General features: G+C 39.9%; 2 protein-coding genes across 3 annotated transcripts in view; one reads left to right on the top strand and one right to left on the bottom strand.

Moving 5' to 3' along the window:
- The window catches only part of ACAD11 (acyl-CoA dehydrogenase family member 11), a 28,854-nt gene extending 26,332 nt beyond the window's left edge, over window positions 1-2,522 (bottom strand). Inside the window, exons 1-3 of the mRNA XM_063407681.1 lie at window positions 2,238-2,522; window positions 486-585; window positions 139-264 (exon numbers count right to left, since the gene is read on the bottom strand). Coding sequence (XP_063263751.1) covers window positions 139-264; window positions 486-585; window positions 2,238-2,374 — 363 coding nt within the window. The 5' untranslated portion in view covers window positions 2,375-2,522. The remainder of the gene's footprint in view (window positions 1-138; window positions 265-485; window positions 586-2,237) is intronic.
- Window positions 2,523-2,548: 26 nt separating this feature from the next.
- On the top strand, window positions 2,549-12,517 carry UBA5 (ubiquitin like modifier activating enzyme 5). Of its 2 annotated transcripts, XM_063407694.1 has the most exons (12): window positions 2,549-2,735; window positions 3,755-3,800; window positions 3,893-3,982; window positions 4,735-4,844; window positions 5,257-5,343; window positions 6,051-6,135; window positions 6,971-7,075; window positions 7,254-7,381; window positions 7,984-8,119; window positions 8,585-8,660; window positions 9,438-9,544; window positions 10,112-12,494. In XM_063407694.1, exons 1-12 carry the CDS (start codon window positions 2,596-2,598, stop codon window positions 10,193-10,195), a joined length of 1,194 nt encoding a protein of 397 aa, XP_063263764.1. In that variant the 5' UTR covers window positions 2,549-2,595; the 3' UTR covers window positions 10,196-12,494. The 2 variants fall into 2 exon arrangements, with proteins under 2 accessions (XP_063263764.1, XP_063263771.1); XM_063407701.1 differs by lacking the exon at window positions 2,549-2,735 and having other exon boundaries at window positions 3,756-3,800; window positions 3,893-3,977; window positions 10,112-12,517.
- The last annotated feature ends 53 nt before the right edge of the window (window positions 12,518-12,570 follow it).

Below are 12,570 nucleotides of genomic sequence, written 5' to 3'. Positions count from 1 at the left end.
TCTTTAAAATACCAGAAGATTATTTACACTCCTATCACAAAACTGTGCTGGGTAGGGCCCTAACAGAAAAGTTTTAGACAATGTAAAAGTAGCTTGTAATAGGGAAAAGGAAAGAATCTCTCACACTGGAGGACCAACCTGCACATGCTGCATTACATAAAACTCTGTTCCAATGATAGAAACGTCACTGCAATACAAAAGGGGCTCAGGCACTGGAAACCCAGCTGAAAATAAGGCTTTCTGTACATGATATTCTCTATCCACCTGAAGGAGACACAGAAATTAGGTTCAATTAAAACCTTCCAAACATAAATGAGCACAGTGAACCCTCTTGAATGTTTAATTACATGTAGAGCACAGAACATGGGAAATAATCCAGCAACTCACTGTATTTCTGGACACAAGCATCAGTGTGCTGGACCATCATGTATAGACCCTGGTCACCTGAAAAACAAAGTGTTTGGAGAGTGAAGAATGTTGCTTACCTTGTGTGCTCTAGGTAAAAGGGGACCATGGGGCTTCTTCCTGAGCACAAAAGCTCGTCCACCCTTCTGAAGGTAGAAGGTTGGGTTTGACTGGCCTGCGCTGCAAAGAAGAAGATTATAATTAGTCAAAAATTCAAATAATTACAGAATTGTAAACTTCTAACAGAAATTATATTTGCAAAGTGCATTGTGACTTGATCTGAACAAAATGGCAGGATGGAGGAAGGCATCTTCTCCAGAGCTGTTTTGTGTTGTGGGTTTTTTTCAAATCTAGACTGGAACAGGCTGCCCAGAGAAGCTGTAGATGCCTCATCTCTGAAAGTGTTCAAGCCCAGGCTGGATGGGGCTCTGAACAACCTGGTCTAGAGAAAGGTCTCCGTGCCCATAGCAAGGGGAGTGGAACTAGATGATCTTTAAGGTGTGTTCCAGCCCAAACCACTCTATGATTCTAGTCTATGATTAAATTGCTGATGATTCTAGTACCAAGTCCCACTGTTTGCCAGCCTGATTATCATGTCCAAAGATTGTGCTTTAGGGACAGCCTATAGGAACTAGAAAATTTTAAAGAATGCATGTTGGAGTCGCAAAGAAAATTAGACACTTCAGTCACACATAGGCAAAAGAGAAGGACAATCCAGTTAAACCCTTCATAACAACTTGTCTATCATATTCCAATCAAATCCATTTATCCCTATTTTCCTCAAGGCTCTGTGTTAGTCTACATGCTTTTTACTCTTTATTCTGGTTAATTTTTAAGATGTATTCTTAAAAATTGTATTCCTAGTCCAACAAATTATTAGACAACTATTGGAAAATAAAAAACAAATGAACTTTTGTCCTCATTCCTCCCATTACATTTCCATTCTACCCAAAGCAGTTAGGCCATAGTTTGTAACAGTTTAAAGAGTTTAACTGACAAATACTACACCTTGGAACAAAACAAATTTAGGCCAGCTGAAGCCTTGAACTGTAATCACAAGACAAATGAGTAAAACTATAAATACTAACAATTTTAGCAGACTTTACTATTAGCTACTCTCCTAGGGCCCCTCCTAAAGTCTTCTCAGCTGAGGTAAATAGGAAGATTAGGGCAGATTGAATGAATTAATGTTTTATATTTACATCAGAAGACAATGAAAAATTGTTCACTGTTTCTTAGTGACAGCTGAAGATAAGTTAGTCAAGGTCATGCCTATAAAGGAATTAACCCTTATTTTTAGAATAACTTTACTTCTCATAGTTAGTTCCTGACATGAAGTCGTGCAGGGTTTGCTTGCCTGGTGACAGCCCAATGCTTTTAACATTGATTTCTTAAGCCATGTATGTGCTTCTGACCATTCTATTTGCTGTGCAATTAAAGATAGAGCAGATCAATGGCGATTTATGTGTAGGCAATAGAACAATCGTGGGTGTAATCTGAGGGCAGCGGGAAGTCCACACAACACACAGCCACAGGCTGAGTGTGACAAAGGTCACTTTGGCCGCCACCGCAAACTTTGCCCTCTCCAGCAGCTCAAGGGACGAGCTGTTTTGTGTGCCTTTAATTAGACTCAATCAGAATGCATCTTAAAAACCCATCGATGGCTGCTGCCCGCCACCCCGACGGCGAAGGGCTCTACCTCTGACCGCTGTCCCCGGCAGGCGGCAGCGAGCGGCTCCTCTGCTCTCCCCTCCCGGGCCGAGGGAGCGGCGGCGACCCCGCCACCCGTGTCAGTCACCTGTCACCAGTGTCACCTGTGTCACCTGTGTTACCTGTACTGCCTGACAGCCAGCGCGCCCGCGGGCTGCCCAGGGAAGCCGGGCAAGCGGCTGCTCAGGTACCGCTCCAGGCTGTCCTGGTCGAAGCGGTGCTGCCGCCGCACCTCGCTAGTGCCCGGCTCCGCCGCCATCCTCGGAGGCCGCGCCGGAGCCCGCCCCGGCCGGGTCACCCGAGGCGCCTCGGCCCGCCTAGGACAGCGCTCCGCAGCCCCCTGGCTGCCGGGCCGGAGGCTTCTCCCGGAACAGGACGTTTCCCGGGAGGCAGGCACCGCCCCGGCGGACACCGCCCCTCGGCCGCGGGCCCGCCCCGGCGCTTCCCGGAAGCGGCGGGCGGCGCGGACGTGTCGCTGCCATGGCGGAGCGGCTGGAGCGGCTGGAGCGGCGCGTGCGGGAGCTGGAGGAGGAGCTGGCCCGGGAGCGGCGCGGGCGGGGCGCGGCGCGGGCCCGCATCGACACCATGAGCCCCGAGGTGACCGACTCCAACCCCTACAGGTGCGCCGGGGCTGCGGGCTCCGCCGGGGCTCCGCCGGGGCTCCGCCGGGGCGCGGCCGGGGGGGAACGGTGGGGCTGGGTGAAGCGGGAGGAGCTGGAGGAGGCTGGGACGGGTGGGAAGCTCAGGGATGGGGCTGGCCGTGCTCGGGAGGCTGTCGGGCAGTGCGGGAGGCAGGTGCTCCGCGCACTGATGCTCTCAGATTTCCCACCTGGCTGGGCTGGCAGGGGAGGATGTCAGGGTTACTTTGTATTATATTGCTTTACAATACAGGCGGGGACAGAGGGAGAGGAAAGCTCGTGAGTTTTTCAGCTAGGTTTGTAGTAAATGGGACAGGTGTTGGTATTACATGAGGTCTTATTCTCATTCCTCCAAATTGCTTATTTTAGAAGTCCGTTTATGGAATTCTTGAGCATTAGAGATCCCTTCCCTTCTAGAAATCTGTTAATTTTTTTGGTTTTTGTTTTGTTGGTTTGGGTTTTGTTTTATTTTTCCTTAATGCCAGCTGATACTTGTACTTTCATGAAAAATGCAATAGAGGGGTAAAATGTTACTTTAAAATCCTTTCAGTTATCCTCAAAACACAATAGTCACTATTTATTTTATTTTTAATGTTATGATAATCTAATCAAATTGGTCAGAAAACAGTGCAAGTTTTACTAGTTTGCTGCCATATGGTTCATTACGAAAAAAAGGTGTCGCCTTTCATTCTGTAAATCAGGGATTCATTTATAAAAATAGCTGTGTCCTCCTGATTTCATCGATGTTATGCATACCAGAGGAGTAGGTGCATGAATTTCTGCAGGGTTAGGACTCTGGTGCAAATAGGAAAGCATCTTCTCTGTCACTCGGACTGTGCCCAGCCGGCAATCACAACTGCAGTGAAAACAGCAGGCTTGGGTTTATTGCTTGGTGAGGTTATTTCTAAAGCAAAAGTGATTTTAAATACCTGAAAAGCAAAATTGTTGTTAGAAACATTAAGAACATTTTCTGTGTAACGCTGCATTTTTTTTGTTTGTAGTCGCTTGATGGCGTTAAAAAGAATGGGAATTGTCAAAGACTACGAGGTAGGATTCTCTCTGTAATGAAACATTGCTTGCATTTTTTCCTGGGAGGAGCACTTTTGAGATCCTGATCTGTATATTATTTCTTTCTACAGAAAATCCGTACCTTCACAGTTGCAGTAGTAGGTGTGGGGGGTGTTGGCAGTGTTACTGCTGAAATGCTGACAAGGTGTGGCATTGGTAAGGTAATGAGAGTTTTTTTATTCTTCTGTATCTTTATAGTAGATGGACCAGCCCTCTTTGTAAAGGATTTGATTTGTTTTCACTCTGTTGATTTTACCCAAATAAAAATGTGAAGAAAGCACTCAAGAACAGCACTTGTGTAAACATCACACATGAAGAGTCTGTATTTTTATTACATTGGTAAATTTGATTTATTTAGGGCTTAATCCTGTATCATGTGGATGATTCTTCTTTGGATGTTTGTCATCTCCATATTCTTACATGAAAACCCATTTCTCTAGTCTTCATGATGGATTACTGCAAAAGGAAAACAAAATAAAGAAAAAGGAGGGGGTATTTCACATAAAAGATAAAGTCTTATAAGAACCAAGTTTATATCATGCAATTGAAATGTGGTAGATGACAACAAACATTAGTTTGGCACGTGGCAACAAGTAGGAATGTGATAATAGATGTTATGTAGGTTCTGTTCATGTAGGTTAATTCGTTGAATATTAGTATAGATCAAATAAAGAGTTAACTTTTTATTGAGTGATTTTAATGACGTAACAGATTGGTTCAGTTTTTCATGTCCTTACAATGTTAGTTTCTCTTGTATGTGAACTAAATGTGTCTCTGAGGGAGGGAGTTTGGTTGGGGGAGTTTTTATGACTTTGATTTTAGGATTAGTTTTGTTGTTCAAAACGCCTTGCCACAGTGCTCTGTTTGCAGAGTGTCTGGAGATTCACACATGTTAAAACAATCTTTATTGCAGCTGCTTCTGTTTGATTATGACAAAGTGGAACTGGCAAACATGAACAGACTCTTCTTCCAACCTCATCAAGCTGGATTAAGTAAAGTGCAAGCAGCAGAACATACTTTGAGGTATAACTTGGAGAAGTGGGTATCAGAATGCATTTAGCCAGGATGCTGCTCCAGAAAACCAATGTTTCACTATTAATCATTTGCAAAGGAACACGATCTAATTTGGGAACTAGAGTAAAAAATACTTGTGGGGATGATTGATACTTCAAAGATATTTTTGTACTGGCCAAAACCTTAATGTGAGTCTACTTCTTTTGTATAGCCAGTTTTGCTCAGAAGTTTGGTATCAATGATGCTGCTTCCATATGTTGTGGGTTTTTTCCTTATCTAATCTGAATTTTTGATAAATGTGGGTGAATTCTAGAGTTCAGACTGGAAATTTAAGACTATAGCAACACTCATGAAGTTAGGGAGTAGAATGCAATTTATCATTTTATTCTTTACTACTGACTCCTGTTATTTCCTCCATAAGGGATATTAATCCTGATGTTCAGTTTGAAGTACATAACTACAACATCACAACACTGGACAACTTTGAGCACTTCATGGATAGAATAAGGTAAAATCCCCCAACTTTAGCATATTGCTGACTTCTGCTGATGTCTGGTTCTTCACAGCTTCACACTTTTCTTGTTTGGGCTCTTTTTCAATTTAATAACTTCCAATCAAAAACCTCTGAGAAATATATGTACATGAAAACGTTCCGGCCTAGATGTGTTCTCTGTAAGCTGGCTTTTATTTCTGCTGTTACGTAGTTATTTTTTATATGAGTGTATCTCTAGATTTCCAACCAAAACTCCAGGTTTTCCACTATGGAAAATGGATCAGATCATATAGTGAGTGCTCTGTTGTAGTTTCAGGTATGATTAATAGAATGAAGAAGAAAGTAGTTCTTAGTGGATCTCACAGAGATTTGAAATAACTTACACCATTTGCAGTTCTGTTGTGCAAAAATAGTGTTGTACAAAGACACCATTCTCCAATATTTAATACTGGAGTGCATACTGTACAAAACAGTCTAAAATGCCCATATATTTAAATCCCAGCATGGATGGGATTTATGTTTAAATTTATATTTAAATCTTCAGCATGGTGTTGTATCTATTGCAGATCTAAGATGTTGGTTGTATCCTGTACTGCATTTGCAAAGGTTTTGTTAGAAATTCACTTTTCTTTGGCTTCTGTACTCTAAAGCAGCATGTGGGTTGCCGTGTTGGTGTTTTGTTCTGCCAGCAGTGTCATGTAAACCTCTGCTGCTTGTTTCAGTAATGGTGCACTGGAGGAAGGGAAGCCTGTGGACCTGGTTCTAAGCTGCGTGGACAACTTTGAAGCCCGCATGGCAATTAACACGGTAAGGCCACCAAAGGCACAGGCTTGTGGAAGTCTGTTATCTCCTATAAATGATGTTAGGAATTGTGGAACTATAGCAAAGACAGGAACTTTAAAACAATCTCCTAAGAAATGTCCCCCTTGGCTTGAGGAATCTAAGCTTTTATCCAGTTCTTATAAACCCATTTTATGTGTATAAATATCACTGAAGTCTTTAAAGTTACTATCAGCTAATGGTTAGTAAAAGATCAAAGTATCATAAAATTTGTCTTTTCAAATTACTGTGTTTATACAATGGTATTTTCAAAGGCTGGTATGTTAAATCTTACAAACTTTTAAAGATTTTCTGTAGCTAATTGTATACTTCACATGACTTTTTGTATATTGAAATGCTGTTTATTTAATCAAACTGTTTTTCTTTATAGTAGCAGATAATGTAGGGTATATGCCAAATGTGTGTTTTCTGTTACCCTTCAGCTGACTTGTTCCACAAATTGCAGGCAGGGAAAGCACAGAGATACACTGTACCTGAGCCTCTAAAAATAGTTTGTGGAATTGTATTCTGTAGTCTGCTGTAACTGGGTCACTAATGTCTGTATTTGTTAAAACATCTCAGGTCCTCAGGAAAGCTCAAAGGGCTGGCTTCATGAGGGCAACTTTAATTTGCTGTTTGATTTGTCCTTTGATAAATAATTTCTCTTCTATCTCTTCATGTCCCTTTTTCTGGCCATAGCCTTTTCGCCTGAAAGCATGGAGATGAATGTGTTCCATCACTCCCAATTTATCACATTGTTTGGGTTCCTTTTCTTTTCATTAAACTTCTGCCGTGCTGACCTGCATGTTTCTGTGTTCATAAGGCCTGCAATGAACTTGGACAAATCTGGATGGAGTCTGGAGTGAGTGAAAATGCAGTGTCAGGACACATCCAGCTGATCATCCCTGGTGAATCCGCTTGTTTTGCGGTACGTGGTGCTCTGCTGAATTGCTCACTTGCCTTTTAGAGTGGGACTGGAAATGTCAGGATTAGCTGGCCTAGTGAGGGTGATCCTGGCACAGCTGATGCAGGACCTTAAAATTCTGTGTGATCTGTGGGATTTCTTGAATGCTTTTTTACAGCTTAATTTCTCTATTGCCCCTCAGTGTGCTCCTCCACTGGTAGTAGCTGCAAATATTGATGAGAAGACCTTGAAACGAGAAGGAGTTTGTGCAGCCAGTCTTCCCACAACCATGGGTGTTGTGGCAGGAATGCTTGTACAAAATGTTCTCAAGTAAGTGACTGAGTTGTTGCTATTTGATGTGTACAGCAAAATACGAGAAAAAAATTGAAGGAACATTTCATAATGACAGGTCTGGTTCTTGTTACATGTTCATGGCTTGTTTCTAATGGTGTTGGCAACATTGAACAGGGCTAAAATACACATTCCTTGAATTTTAACTGGAACTTTTCAGGGGTGAGAAACAGTTTCAGTGTTTTCCATAGGGTTTCTGTGACTGAATACACACATGCACATTTTTTTCTTAGTTCTTCATTTAAACATGCTCTGATTAGACATCATTAAGTTATACATTAAAAATGCCATAGTGCTGGCTTGTCTTTGAAATTTTGTACATTGACAAAGAATAAATTACTTCTCTTGCCTGTAACTGAGTTATTCTCACACACCATGAGAAGATGGGATTCTATATTGATCCAGTTATTCTTTTGCCAGCTGACTACAGCATAACTGGATTTAAGGCAATTACAATAACTCTACAACTCCACGAGTCTGCAAGTGTATTCTAAAAGTTCTTTGAGGAAAAATTACTCCCTGAGCAACTGAAGTTATAGGTTTGCACCTGTATTACAAGCTCCTTCTTTCTGTGTTTCTAGATACCTGTTAAATTTTGGTACTGTGAGTTATTATCTTGGTTACAATGCGATGCAGGATTTCTTCCCAACTATGTCTATGAAGCCAAACCCCCAATGTAGTGACCACAATTGCAGAAAACAGCAAGAAAATTATAAGGTAAAAATGGTTTGGGTTTGTGGGTCAATTTTATTTTGCATTTCTTAAAGAACAAAGCAAGCTGCAAATCTGTAGTAAAAGAAAATGTTTGTTTGCTGCTCCAGCAGTCATCTTCAGATGGTTGCACATGATTCTAAATATACAGTACTTACAGTACAGTACAGTTACCTTAAAATAAAGGGTAGGAAGAAAGGTTGAGCAGTTATGTAGAAGAAAATATTACTTAACTGAATGCAAACTTTTCTGGCAGTTGTATGTTTCTAAGTGTTAACAGGTTTGGTGTTTTTTTGAACTTGCTTTTTGAACTTCTGCCATTTTGTTCCTAAGCAGTCACCATTTAGAACTTTTTTATCTTACATATTGGAAGAAACGTGAATTTTAGGCTTGAACTTCTTTGCTGTTCTTGGAAATCAGACTGTTAAATTTTGGTTATTGAGGGTTTATTTTTTTGTGTTTTCCCTCCAGAAGAAAGAAGCTGCAAGACCAAAAGAAGAAGTAATTGAAAAGGAAGAAGAAATAGTACACGAAGACAATGACTGGGGTAAGTCATCAGCTGGAGACTAAATGATGTTCCCAATACTGAAGCTCAATTTGGGTGAACACAGTTTAGGGTAGATAGAATTCTTCTAGTTCCTATTTTTTGTAACTTAAACTGTGTAATTACTGTTGGTTTTTCACAGGTTTTGAAAGTAATTTTACCACAACTTGATGACACGTTTTTAGTGCAATGTGCAGGTTTTAGGCTCAAAATGTAACTGCTGCTTGAATAAAAAACTTTCTCAGAAGATGGTCTGAAGATGAGGGAGATATGAGATGTATTAACTGCATATTCCTTTTAAATATACTAAAGAGCAGCTGTCATTTCCATAATCACTGTGCTGAGGCGTCCCATGGATTTTTACATTCCTCTGAGGGTTTTAAATTAGAGGGAATTATCTTAAGGAATGGTAAATGTGTTTTATATAACCATTTTAAGAATGGAGATACATACTCTGTTTATTACATGCTGTAGAGAGTAATCTTATCTTACAGCTGGGAGAAATGTCCTTATGGTACAGTTTAAATGCTAAGGACCAGGAAGAGATGCCATTCTGGATCATAAGTTGCCTATATAGAATTATTTCATATATTTTAAAGGGAAAATGTTTTGTACTGATAATGGAATGAAGTTGTTGAAAGCAAAGGTGTTTGTGCTTTAATTTTATTCTGTTTTGGAAAAGTAGCTGTACCTTTCTTTCCTCTTATTGTGATAACTTGGTGATTAAAGAACTTTTTCTTCTAACTTTTAATGGAGTTCTTGTTTCCTTTTAATGCAAAGGCATTGAATTAGTATCAGAAATTTCAGAGGAAGAGCTGAAGGCTGCATCTGGCCCAGTACCTGAGCTTCCTGAGGGAATTAGTGTAGCATATACTATCCCAGACAAGGTAACGTATTTATTCTTTGTGAATTTTTGAAATACACATTGTAGATTAAATTTATAATACCAGCCTGTTTGGTTACCCTTTAAACCTAAAACAGAATTCCATCTTGAACAATTCCAGTGAAACTTAACCTCAGTTCATTTGATTATTCCAGTTTTGTGTTCCTAGGAAGGATACTTCTTTAAGTGTGGGTGCTAGTGTGAACATACTGCTGAGATGCTAGGAATTAATGCATTTGGGGGCTGGCAGAAGGACAGCAATTGTGAATTTCTCTGTTGATATTTTGGTGACTAATTAATTTTTACCATACATATCTTGTAAAAGCTGTATGTAGTCAAAGAGCAATGAGTATACCTGGGGAATATAGAAACTGAATGTACTGCATTAAGAACATTCTAACTCCTAGTCAGAATAGTTGAAGCTTTACAGTTGAAGCTTATAAACACTTAGGCCTAATCTCACGAGTGCCTGGGTCTAGGAAAATGGTGTAGTGTAACAGCAATAAAGCTGATCTGTGGGGGGTTTTTGTTGACTTTTTTTGTTGACAATTTTTCTTCCTGTTCCTAACAGGAAGAGAATTTAATAACTGGGGAGACAGTAACAGAGTCTGAAGAAAGCCTAGAAGAACTCATGGCCAAAATGAGAAACATGTAGAAAAACAAATACTAAGTACAACTTTCATGAGCTTGGATGGACACTGGATTTTGAGAAGACCAGACTTACTAATTTTTTTCCTTTTTTTACCTCCATTGAAGCTTACCTTTACTTTTCTGATGAATCAGAACTGTTACAGGGGCGGGAAGGACACAGACTTACATTGTTTATATTCTGTTTTGTCATCATGTCTTTATTAGCAGATAGAGCTGTGCTACTGTAAATTTTAGTTTCTCAGCATTGCTAGTGTCCAGATATTCAGTGGCAAATAAAAGGACCTGGATAAACTAAAAAAGCAGGCACAGCACATTATATAGCCTATCATGTGATGAGAATAGCACATGGAAGAGGCCAAGGGAAAGATGAAATCTGCTGGAGTGGACTGATGAGGTGTCCTTTCACCTTTCCTTTCACTGAGTAGGTGAAAGGCAGATGATAATGCCTCTTGTATGTTGCTCCTCCTGATTTTCCAGGCACTTGTACTTGGTTGTCATTCACTGGTCTAAAGTCTTGGCATGGATCATGCTGTGGCTACTTTTTCTGAGTAATGAGAACAACTAAGCCTTTTCATCTGCCTTAAATATCCCTGGGACGGAATTTTCTTTTTCAGTGTCTTACTACTGCTTGTCCTTAAACAGCTGCCTGTGTTCTGTATGTGATGTTTTGATTATACTGTAAGAAGGAGAAGTCTTTTGTTAGTACTGCATTAGCAGACTGCATATCAGCATGCCACTACTTTGTCTGGTAGATGCTTTTCATGACAAAATTATGAGCAACGTTTGAAAGAACTGGAGATTTTGTCTACCTTTTCAAAAGTCTAAATATTACATTTTGTTGGTTACTGAAAGTTTAGCTGTAATTCTGATCAATCCTCATCACATGGGCTATATTAAGGAATATGAGTTGGCATAGAAAGTCTTCTAAAATTAGATGCTATACATTTTTAGTTTTGCAAATATCCTCATTGGAGTGGCTCACCAGTTGTATTTGTCTTGTAAATGACATTAGTACAGTCCTATAACCTTTTAAATGGCCACGTGTTAAACAGACCTGTAAATATTTGCATCCTGGAGCACCAGTACCCTGCAGAACTGGAAAGATCAGTTTCAAATATTTTAAGTACTGTGGGCATCTTATCCAGAACTTGGTAATTATTTCAGCCTTGGCAGTATAATAGAAATATTTCCAAGTTGGGCTCTTCAAAAATTTTTCCACAGTGAGATGCAGCCAACACAGAGCCAGCTGTTAAAGGCAGTGGCAGTATCCCACTAAAGTGTAGAGACAGCAATATCATGGTGGTGCTTCTGTTTCTTAGGGCAGCGGAATGATTTCCTAGTTATGGTTAGTTTAAAATGTTTCATTTCTGAGCAAAGGTTACAAACTTCAAAATCAGTTTCCTCCACAGCTGACATCTGATTATATTATACACGTAAAACTTATCTCTGAAACTAGTGAGGGAGATTTTTGGTGGGTTTTGAGTGTGGGGCATTATACTGTAAAATCAAAGTGGCTTTTTTTGGATTGAATTTTGTTTTGGAGAACCCATGTGTTAGAAATGAACAGCAAAGAAAGGAAATAAAATAATGAGACCATTGAAAAGGTAGATACTTGAATCTGTGTCACTAAGTCTACGTTAGCTTGATCCAGTGTCAGTTTATGTGTTACTTGCGTTTCTGTGTGACTACGTTCACCTTTCTGTTGGGAACAAAAAAAGTCCGGCACACAGCTGGCTCTGGATTTCCTGAGGCAAATGGCTGACTCATTTCTACAGCAGCTCAGTTCATCCTGACTCGTAACTATTTGGCTGACATGGCTGCTATCACAGGATGGACAGCTTTACGAGAGGCATCTTCACCTACACCTTTATCAGGGAGCTCATACACTTTTGTATGCCCTGTTAGAGAGTACACAAAATGGTTCCTGTGTTACTTTTAGACTTTCAACTTGTATATACAAGAAGAATTTGAAATAATCAGAAAATAAATAAAAGATGGTTTTATGTGTATATGTAATGGTTAAAATTATTTAAAAATAAACAGCATCCAAAAAAGCAGCGTTAAGGATTTTTTTATATATTAAAAATATATTTACAAGTATAATGTACTCTAACTGTAAAACATAATAGAATGTTTATTGCTTCCTTGTTATGAACTAACAAATCAAAGTATATTGTCATTATTAAGTCCAGATTTGTTTATTTGGCAATCTTATAAAGTGTTCAGTTTTAACAGCATGTCATGAGCCATATTAAGATGTTGATATTCTGACAGTGTAAATAAATCTCTATTGAACTGGTGATCCTCTGCTTCGAGGTGGAGTTCTCCTCCACAGAAGTATTATCTGGCACACCGCGTGTATACTAATGACTCTTCCTT

This window comes from Prinia subflava, chromosome 1, assembly GCF_021018805.1.
Source record: "Prinia subflava isolate CZ2003 ecotype Zambia chromosome 1, Cam_Psub_1.2, whole genome shotgun sequence".
Taxonomy (NCBI): Eukaryota; Metazoa; Chordata; class Aves; order Passeriformes; family Cisticolidae; genus Prinia; species Prinia subflava.
This window is presented reverse-complemented; position numbering and strand designations above follow the sequence as displayed.

Bases quoted from the DNA above. Each gene is read 5' to 3' on its own strand.
- UBA5 (XM_063407694.1), top strand. From the start codon at position 2,596: ATGGCGGAGCGGCTGGAGCGGCTGGAGCGGCGCGTGCGGGAGCTGGAG. The intron at 4,845-5,256 runs GTATAACTTGGA...TTCCTCCATAAG, and splicing joins GCAGCAGAACATACTTTGAG to GGATATTAATCCTGATGTTC. The intron at 6,136-6,970 runs GTAAGGCCACCA...TGTGTTCATAAG, and splicing joins CCCGCATGGCAATTAACACG to GCCTGCAATGAACTTGGACA.